Genomic DNA, 9797 nt, shown 5'->3' on the forward strand with positions numbered 1-9797 from the left:
AGAACAGAGAAACACTAAAGACAATACAAACACAATTTACTAATACCCTACCCCCCCCCCAAATCTTCTGGCACATGTGGAAAACTAGAGAATGAGACTAGAAATGAAAGATCTATCATGATGATAAGAGGATAAACGAGAGTTTAAGGATTAAACTTAATTTTTTCAGTGTGAACAATGAGGAGACACAGTGACCTTGACTGTGTGTTATCTCCATTGAATATAGATCAGTTGACGCTGACTCAATGTACCATTACGTCTGATGAAAGGCAACGGTTTGCATTCAATTAGCCGGACAATCCTAAAGTTATTGTGTTGGAAAGCTTATTAGAATAAAGCAGACTCAGAGGGTTGTACTAACATTACATTGAATTATCTGTAATAGGAAATGATTTTGAAGCGACAGCTACTCCCTGCATTGTAGCTGTAAGGCACAGTGATTCACAGTCAACGTAGCACATTAGCATGCTAAAATAACAGCAGCCATATTATGGCAGTTTTTATAGAAGAAATCTGCTTTATATATTAACTGTGAAAAAGAGAATTCTTCCCTCCTTTTGTGGAGAAGATATAATTTTTCAAGATGACGTTCACGAAGCACATCAGGGAGCTCTATCCATGTGCAATAGAGAGATGTGTGGACACAGGTTTTCATTCCAGCCGAACAGTATTAAAGTTGATCTCACTTTTAGCCATTTTAATTAGAGAGGAGAAAATCATTAACGTGATCTGCTGTAGGTTTGACAGAAAATCTGCATGCATGTAGCTCTCAGTGGCACATGGGTATATTGGGCAGACATGGGTTATTTTGGTGGAAAAAAAAAATGGATGAGCACATTACCTTGAGTATCACAAGATCAATTTATTACATAAATAACTGGGAGGCAGGGGAGCGGAATGGGGAAACAGGATGATTCCAAATTGAATTATGTTGATAAGATCGGAGTATTAATTTCCTTTCCGACACCATCCAAGGACAGAGGAGACAGACGCCTGGCTTGATTTATTGACCTGACACCTTCTGATTTGTTCAGCATTCTGGATTATTGCAGAGGTAAATCCTCTTCACTCACTCAAACAGTCACACCGAGTCACACGAGGCCTTGTAAAAGGAATATGAACACACCCTTTAAAATGACTGGTACAGCCAGTTGTTCAAAACAAAATTATGAATAAGTCCTTAATAATATCTTTAGTGAGTGCCATGGTTATTAGGAGCCAAGCACAGTCTCTCAATGGAGTCATATCCCTGCTGACAGAGCACATGAACTGACATGCATGCATCATATAACAAGCCTCTGAGCTTATCAAAAATAATGAACATCCTGAGATCTCACACAGGACCACTGAGATCACTAGGCAATGAGGACACACTGGAAAATACAAATCAGATATGTGCACAAATGTGTTATTTATAAGTATGAAATGTTTTTGCCTACTCTATCTACCAACACTCGGATTCTTACCGTTCCCTCCCTGCTTATTTCCACTCCTAATATAACTCAAGCCCAACTTCTAAAGTCTAAACACTTAACTTATACCTTGAAAAAGTGAGGATGAGACTATATTACTTATTAGACGAAAAGTTTGAAACTTAAATAGCAGACCTACACAGAAGCACACAAATAAACAAAACACAGACAGACGAGCAAAGCCCATGTCGCCGTTTCTAAGGAGATGTCAACATTGTGAAAACAGATGAGGGAACACGTGTGGAATTTTAAGACTGTTCACCACTTCAACACTTCTTCCAGCCTACATCACTCGCTCCGTTACAAACAAATGGCTGCATGCAGATAACGGGCCAGTCTGAGAGACGATTTAAAGTTATTGTTTATTATCATATACAGTAAAAATGATCTGTGTTTTCCCCCAGAACAATAATAAAAAAATAGCTTAGGTCCTGCTAAGTATTCAGTAAAACAGTGTCATCAGAAGGGTACATACATTTATATATACCAAATATGTATTTATCGTGACTGTATAGGCAGTTTTTTATTAAGCCATAACGGTTGTCCCACTTGCCAAAGCCCTGAGAGAATGTAAAAAAATAAAAATAAATAGGCCTGCAAGATCTCACTTTGCAAGATCTGACTTAAAATACATTCACCGTCCGACAAGGCAACTGGAATCTATCCTGCTTGGCATCAGGTCCCCTGCAGACACAGCCCTGTGCACCACTTCCTCCAGAGGACACAGGACCAGCCTGTCAATAATTCTGTCCTTTGATGTACAACATCAGCAGCCATTAAAGAAGAGTGTCCTCGCTGTTCTCATTGTGTGTGCTGAGCTGGGTCTTCCTGCGAGCTGTGATGGCTGCCCAGATTCTACAGAGCATGCCACCTCTGAAACAAGCAATTTTGGATAGATTGAAATACAGCGTTACAAAACGAGCCATCTCAAAACACAACAGGCTTTTTGATGAAAGTCAAATCTTTACTACACCACTGCCTTTGAGGGCAATCCCCCTCTCACGTTTCTGCATGGACAGATGGTGTGAGGGAGATGTGTGGAGGCAGCTCACCTTACTCCACAGTACATCAAGTCTTCTCTGGAGGCAATGTACAAGAGACAGTCCAAGGTGAACTCATGAAAGATCAACTAGAAAACAGGATTACACAGGTTTGGATTAACAGTGGGTCGATGCATGATACCAATCAGCCACAGGAGTAAAAAAACAACAACAAAGAAAAAGGCCTATCTTAAATTGAGTTTACCTGATTGATAGTGCCTTGATCTACAGGGACAGACTTGAGCCAGCGCACCAAAGCCTTCACTTCTGGTTTAGAGTTCTGTGTGGCCAATCCACCATCTAATAATGTACAGAGATTACAAACATTCAGACTGGATGGTTCCAATAACAGACAAACTGCATCTCATGGTATTAATGTTACACGCAACCAAAACGCGTATCGTGTTTCCACAGGCAGACTTTGAGTTTGAGCACGTCAGCTGATGATCTACGCCTCCGACAGGAACCAGTCGGGCAGAAATCCAGAGCCTGAAGCTGAGGCGTGGTTGGGATTGACTGGTACAAGTGTTGAGAAATAGTAAGGAGCATATGAGTGTATTGATAATCCAAAGAGGGCTTGATCCGTTGATGCAATACTGGTCGTGCTGCAGCTTGTGCAGTTCATCATCGGACATCAGGCTGGGCTCACTCCTCAATGGGTTGGCAAACAAAAGGTAGATGCTTGGGCTGAGTGGCCTCCATTAATTTGGTATATTTTCTTAACCTAATATTATAAGTGGAGGGAATCCTAACAAAGACATTTACTTTACCTGGATTCAGAGGTTTGATAATGATGCCTGACCCAAATAAAATATCCAAATTTTAAATGTTTGTTTTAAGCAGCTGGGAGTATTTGATGGATCAAAATCTCAATGTGATTATCCTGGCAAATTAAAGGTTAAATAAAAAACCCCGGTCAACTCATGTATATAAAGTAACATATTACATTAAAGATTCAATATTTATTCCAGCACTTTTTGTACTCTGTACCCTTGCAATATTGTATTCTCGTTTACAATTTACAGAAACACTTGACGTTATTACTTTTTATTATATTTATATACACACATCTATTATTTCACCTACTTGTATGTACACAGTAATGATATGCTTATCTAACTTCATAAAAAAAAAAACATTTTCCATCGTCCCAGAAATTGTTCTTGGAATTGTGTGAGAAAATTGAGAGCAATGAAAAAAACAACACACAAATTCTTTAAATGTATAAACATACTATGCCAATGAAACATATCGATACGAGAGGAGAGACATTGCGTGTGTATATCCCAAAATTGCAGTCTTTTTAATATAAAATTCCCTATTTGTGTTTGTGGACAGCGTTTCCTCACTGAACCACAGTGGAGGTATACGTCCTATTATGAACATCGACTATCGAAACGAAGATGGCGACTTGATTTGCCCGACTCAGACAGCAAAAAGCCTCATCTTAGCTTTCGCTAAACTTAAGGTGTTTTTTTCCCCACAGAAAGACGACTATGCATATTTCCTACAATGTAGTTGCGCTACCTCCTCTCCTTGACCCATAACTCTCAACAGACATTTGACATGTGAGATTTGTATTAAGTTAAACCTACAGCTTTACATACTCAAACTCACCTGGCAGTAATATGGAAGTTATTGTGCCATCTATGGATGTAACAAAGTGTGTGGTTAAAAAACAAACAAAAAAAAACCATTACCTTCAGTGATTGCATCTTTTCTCAGTGCATCTATCAGTTCCTGCTTCCTCTGGGCAGAGTTCCTCAGTAGCTCCTGATACTCTCTCTCCTTCTCATTCAGCTGACTCAGCAGTCTGAAACACAAAACACCCACCGTTACTCAGCAGAAAGCAGTGCATCACAAACCTCTTCTTAATTACTGTGTAGTGCCAAAGAGAGATGCCTTTGTTGGAGGTTTTTTTTGTAACACGACCATGAAAGCTTCACGGTAAAGAAAACGACTAAACGCTACCTGCTGGTCTCTAGTCGCAGGTCCCTCAGTTCTTCACTGAGGGGGCAGCTGCTGTTGAGGACGAAGTCTGTAGGGGAGTCGGGGCTTGCGGTGGGCAGGATCTCATATATGGACGCTGTCTGCTGCGTGTCTTCTGGCATAAACAGCTGGTCGGTGTCAAAGACAATAGCTACGGGAGTGTCTGGGTCAGCAGACTGGTCCTCGGGAGTGCTGTCCTCCATCTCAAATGAGGACTGTAGCTGGAGTTTGAGCTCTGAGTGTGGGAGCGGTGAATAAATAAATAAATAAATAAATAAATAAATAAAAGGAACCCCAAAGTACTGAACTTTTACTGTATGTGAAGAAGCTGTACCTGGTAGGAGCACAGTGATAGCGTCCTGTACTGCCCGTCTCAGCAGATTGTCCAGAGCAAACATCCAGTGAGGTTTCACTTGCTGCTGCCTCAACACCTTCTTTACCTGCATACAGAGGACATCGTTTAACATGATGGAGATCTCACGAAGCCTGCGGCTGACAGCAGTGTCATCACCAGGAAAAATCTGTGTGTCGGCTCTGTAGCAACGTACTGCGTCCTGGAAGCTGAAGAGCACCACCTGCAGGCTGTTTGGTGATACTGCGGCAGTGGACAGCGTGGCTCGGAGTTCCAGCAGGCTGCTGGTCAGCCGCTTCCTGTCAGGGGAGCGGATGTTGTCTCGCAGGCAGCTAATGAGCTCTGTGATGTTTTCTGCAGTTAGTGTTGTTCCTTTGTTATGCTTTTAAGAGAGAAATTATTGGAAAAATGAGGAAACTCTACTTTTACATGCCCTTAATAACGGAGATCCGGGTGCGTTTTCTGTAAAACACAGAAAAATTGCATCATCATTACAGTTGCGTCATTGTTTGTAGACAAACCCATAGTGCACCAGGCAGCTGTTATGAAGGAAGTACAGTACAGCTCTCATTCTGGAAGTACTTAAAGACTTTAACTCACTATAGTGCTCTTAGCTTGGAAGGAAGTCTTTTTCCAACTCATTAGGGTTAGACCAATTCAAACAATATTATCAGAAATATCAAATCACCTTTGTTCTCCCATATTTTTTACATCTTACATAATTTCTATAATCTGCATCATTGCACTGATGTATTATTCTTTGCAATTTACACAAGCAGTCTGACTTATAGACATTGTATTTGTTGTTCCTTGTTGTATTGTTAAATATATAGACTTTTAATATTCATCTACATGTTTGTGTTAACTCTTGTTTAGCTATGTTGTCCTTGTTTTGAGCTGTATTTCTGTATCTGTGTTGAAAAAAAACAGTCAACTTCCCAGTATGTGTACTCACACCAGACCAATGAAGCTAATTCTGATATTGAACCTCTGAAGTAACAGCTGTAGTGCTGTATTGAAAACAGCTTAGTTTAATGTTTTTATGCATTACTCTTTGCTCAAAACACTTAAGAAATAAGTGCACAAAAATATAAACAAATGTTATGTTTTACATTTTCATACAATTGTTCATCACGGAAAAGAAATACAATTTATAATTTCAAGGATTCCTGTGACAGAATTTGTTCTGGGGGGAAAAGGCTTCCATGCACAAGACTTAACAGCTTTTAAGTGGAAAAAAAATTGCCAAATCTAGTATGAAACAAAATGGCAGAAATGCCCTTAGGCACAAGATTATTAACTCACAAGCCAACTTTAATTAAACTTTGCACTCACTGCAGACAGTCATGCCATGTGCATCCCACAGAGGTTCATATGGTAAGGGTTTTGGAAATGCCAACAGTGCAACAACATGTCTGGACAATTTGTGTAATATCAAACTAAGAGGGTATCCAAACACTCGGGGCTGATTATGTGTACTTTGTCATTTACATACAATGTCTTTGCCCAGTAGCTGGGAGTTTGGCGATACTGATAAACAGCATCTGTGGTATCTAATAATCTGTTTTACTCAAAGAATTGTTCTGCTATTTGTATTCTGTATCGGCCTTTGGAAATTGTTTAACCTGAATTTAAAAGCCTAACCAGAGAGAGGGACTGCTACTGAGCTTTAGTTAGATGCCCTACATTTTAGAAAAACACCTAAGTACTGTACATGTTGTGTATGAAGTCATGTAGTTAACAGATTTCACAATGCTGTGACCTTTGTTGTCGTGTTTTTTCCTTCACCCACCTGAGGCAGAGAATCCAGTATATTAAAGACGACGAGGCTCATGTAGTCAGTGAGGACTCGGTGCAATGTGGCTCTCCTTTCGCTGTCCTTTCTCAGCATAAAAAGACCAACATTCTCCTCTGCTGAGGCTGGACTGCTCATGTCTGATGAGGAGTCTTCTGGTATTCTGGACAGTAGGGGGCAACAAAGAGATCAATCACAGCAGATCAACAAATACAAAATCATACAAAAAACAAGTAATGCATCTACTAAAATGGAAATCCACAAAAAAACAGGTATCAATAATGTATTATGTATGTAATATTTAATGCTGCAGAAGCCCCATTCACATTCTAATGTTTTTTATTATCATTACTATGATCTGACTCTGCGAAAATAGTGAAACATGGTTGGCTGTAGACTGTGGCATTATACCTTTTTCATGCCTACACAGGATGTAACCTCAAAAGACTATCTGAGTGAAACCACAGTGTGGTTTCACACTGATGTAAGACTCTGTAGAACTGTGGCTGATGCAGAGATTATAAGGTTTGTATATCGTCTGTTGAGCAATAATCTAACTCACGACAGGAAGCTGCTGGTGCTTAGTGGGCTCTCAGAGTTTTCATCCGCTATGAGGGTGGACTGGTGCCTCCTGAGGTCCAGGGAACAGGAGAGGTCGATCGAACCAGAGTACGAATCAGTGTCCTCCACAAGGATGGAGACGGGTACAGACAGGCTGCGCTGGTAGTCGACTGCAAACCCTGGCGAGATTGTGGTTAGATGTGAGTGTTCATAATTCGTGACATTAGCCAGGTTTCATAAAAACACATGCAATAACAACCGTTTACAAGAAATGCAACAGCAGCAGAAGAAATTGAAATGAGAGAGATAGTAACGTGATAATGATGTAACTAAACTATAGAAGATCTTGTGATGGGAACAAAAAGCAATTTAGATAAACTGACAAACATATGTGAGAAAGAGCGGTATGTGATTTTGAAGTGTAGTGAAGCTTCACCAGCAGAAAGGTAGTCTTTAGGTTCGGATTCCTGCGGAGCTTTGGCCCTCTTCCTGGGAGACGACCTGATGAAGGTGTCACTCAGCAGCTTTGTGGCTGTGGATCTGTCGTCGGGATCCGGCACGAAACAGTTCATGATGAAGGCCTTTGCCCCGTCCGACATGCACTCTGGAACCTTGGGGTGGATCTTAAACATGCCCACCTTGATGGGATTGTTGAAAGGAAATTGTTAATGTTCATTTAAACAACTTCACTTTGGGATTGTGCGTTTTAAAAAGAGAAAAGATGGAATATTTGTTCAACAAGAGTCTATAGCCATGCCTGTAGTTCTGCGATGATGTACTGATGCTGTGTTCATGTTACGGTAAATATGACTTCCCGACTTGTAAATAGCGCTCACATCAACATCCAATTGGTGGTTATGCCTGGAAAACTGTTATTTTAGGCACTCCCATGTTATTCAGTGCCAAGCTGGATATATTGGAGCTTTGCTTTTATGAAAACACCACAATCTGTACGTATTAACTTTCCCTTAGTTACCTTGAACATGGCTGCCTGAGGACTTCCCAGCTCATGGAAGGGTGGTTTGCCTGTCGCCATTTCTATAATAGTGCAGCCTAGGGACCAGATATCAGCCGGCTTCCCATAACCCCGAGGCCCTTGGTCTATGATCTCTGGGGCCATGTACTGGAGAGTTCCTACAGAAAAGTAATCATAAAGAGATTAAAATGCAACTAATGCAAACAGTTCACAGACAAAAACAAATTGAGTATATCCTTCTAATGTAGTTAAATCTGTAAATGCATGAACGTGTGTGAAACAACACAGTCATACATGTTTTAAAATACACAGCATCTTACCAGCAAATGTCTCAGTACAGGGGTTGATCCCTGCTAATCGTTTAGAAGTTCCAAAGTCAGAGATCTTCAACACCCCACTATACGTGTTGATCAATACATTGTCACCCTGCAGCAAAGATACAGATGAGATGTTTCACAAACACTACTATCTTATACCATAAAGCTAAGATTTTTTTTTATGCCCTTTTTTCCCCCCCCCCCCCCCCCCAAGGTGCCCCACTCACCTTAATGTCTCTGTGGACTATCTGATTGTCATGAAGGTACTTGAGTCCATCGAGGATCTGTTTGGTGTAGAAGATGATGGTGGCCTCGTTGTCCTTCAGGGGACCCCATTTGGAGCGCAGGAGAGATGACAAACTTCCTATGAGCAGAAAAATGTCCAATTATGTAAGCGGATATATTTTTCAGAAAATAATTCTGCACATGTCCACTAAGGCAGAGATGAGAACAAAACACCATTTCTACTGTTTGTGTCACACTGGAAAAATGCAATTCTCTGTTTTTATAGAAAAATAAGTAATTTCCCAGCTGCATGTGGCAAAACCAAGATTTATTCTAACCTTGTACGTTTTTGTTTTTTTTTAAACAATCACACCATTCTCTGAAGAGATTTTTCTTCCAATGAGCAGGATGTTGAAACCGCCCACTTTCTAGCGACTGGCTTTCCAGTATACGTTACGCAATCACACATGCACTGTCAAATCACATAAACACGAGACAGACGCTCACTTCCTTGATGCTTAATAAAGGCATCATCCTGTACCAAAGCCGCAGGGCTTCCTTACATCAGCCCTTCATAGAAAGCCAGGAACGACTTCTTTGGAAGTCTGTTTTCATTCCAGAGAATCTTTCAAAGAACATTATTTCATCTGGAGACCTTTTACTAATGGATCTTTGGCTCAGGATGTCCATCCAGTAATAGACAGCTACCCTCTACCGCTCTTTGAAGCTGAAAGTATTCTAAGTTTACATTTTAGGATCCATACCTCCAGGTACTTCCTCCATGAAGATCTTAATGAAGCCATCCTGACTAACTGAGCCCAAGTACTGGACAATATTTCTGTGTTTTAGCCTCTTGTGCAGAGCTATCTCCTCGTGAAGGGGCTGGGAGTACCTGGGAAAGACGGAGAAATGAAAGTGTGACTGTGATATTTTATAAAAGGTCAACAATACAACATCCCATATGATTAGTAAAGTTGATTGTTTTAAAACCATGTCGGACGGACAAACAAACACACACAGAGAATAGATAGATAGATAGATAGATAGATAGATAGATAGATAGATAGATA

General features: G+C 40.5%; 1 protein-coding gene across 1 annotated transcript in view; it reads right to left on the reverse strand.

The window, feature by feature from the left end:
• Window positions 1-842: 842 nt before the first annotated feature.
• LOC116386779 (mitogen-activated protein kinase kinase kinase 5) overlaps window positions 843-9797 on the reverse strand; it is a 16395-nt gene continuing 7440 nt past the window's right edge. Inside the window, exons 15-28 of the mRNA XM_031853292.1 lie at window positions 9492-9619; window positions 8730-8866; window positions 8506-8611; window positions 8186-8343; window positions 7646-7847; window positions 7211-7388; window positions 6646-6811; window positions 5050-5235; window positions 4836-4941; window positions 4484-4736; window positions 4213-4325; window positions 2718-2812; window positions 2525-2601; window positions 843-2345 (exon numbers count right to left, since the gene is read on the reverse strand). Of these exons, the coding sequence (XP_031709152.1) occupies window positions 2249-2345; window positions 2525-2601; window positions 2718-2812; window positions 4213-4325; window positions 4484-4736; window positions 4836-4941; window positions 5050-5235; window positions 6646-6811; window positions 7211-7388; window positions 7646-7847; window positions 8186-8343; window positions 8506-8611; window positions 8730-8866; window positions 9492-9619 (2002 nt within the window). The 3' untranslated portion in view covers window positions 843-2248. The remainder of the gene's footprint in view (window positions 2346-2524; window positions 2602-2717; window positions 2813-4212; window positions 4326-4483; window positions 4737-4835; window positions 4942-5049; window positions 5236-6645; window positions 6812-7210; window positions 7389-7645; window positions 7848-8185; window positions 8344-8505; window positions 8612-8729; window positions 8867-9491; window positions 9620-9797) is intronic.

Source organism: Anarrhichthys ocellatus, unplaced genomic scaffold, assembly GCF_004355925.1.
Source record: "Anarrhichthys ocellatus isolate YVR2014 unplaced genomic scaffold, GSC_Weel_1.0 scaffold13, whole genome shotgun sequence".
Classification (NCBI taxonomy): Eukaryota; Metazoa; Chordata; class Actinopteri; order Perciformes; family Anarhichadidae; genus Anarrhichthys; species Anarrhichthys ocellatus.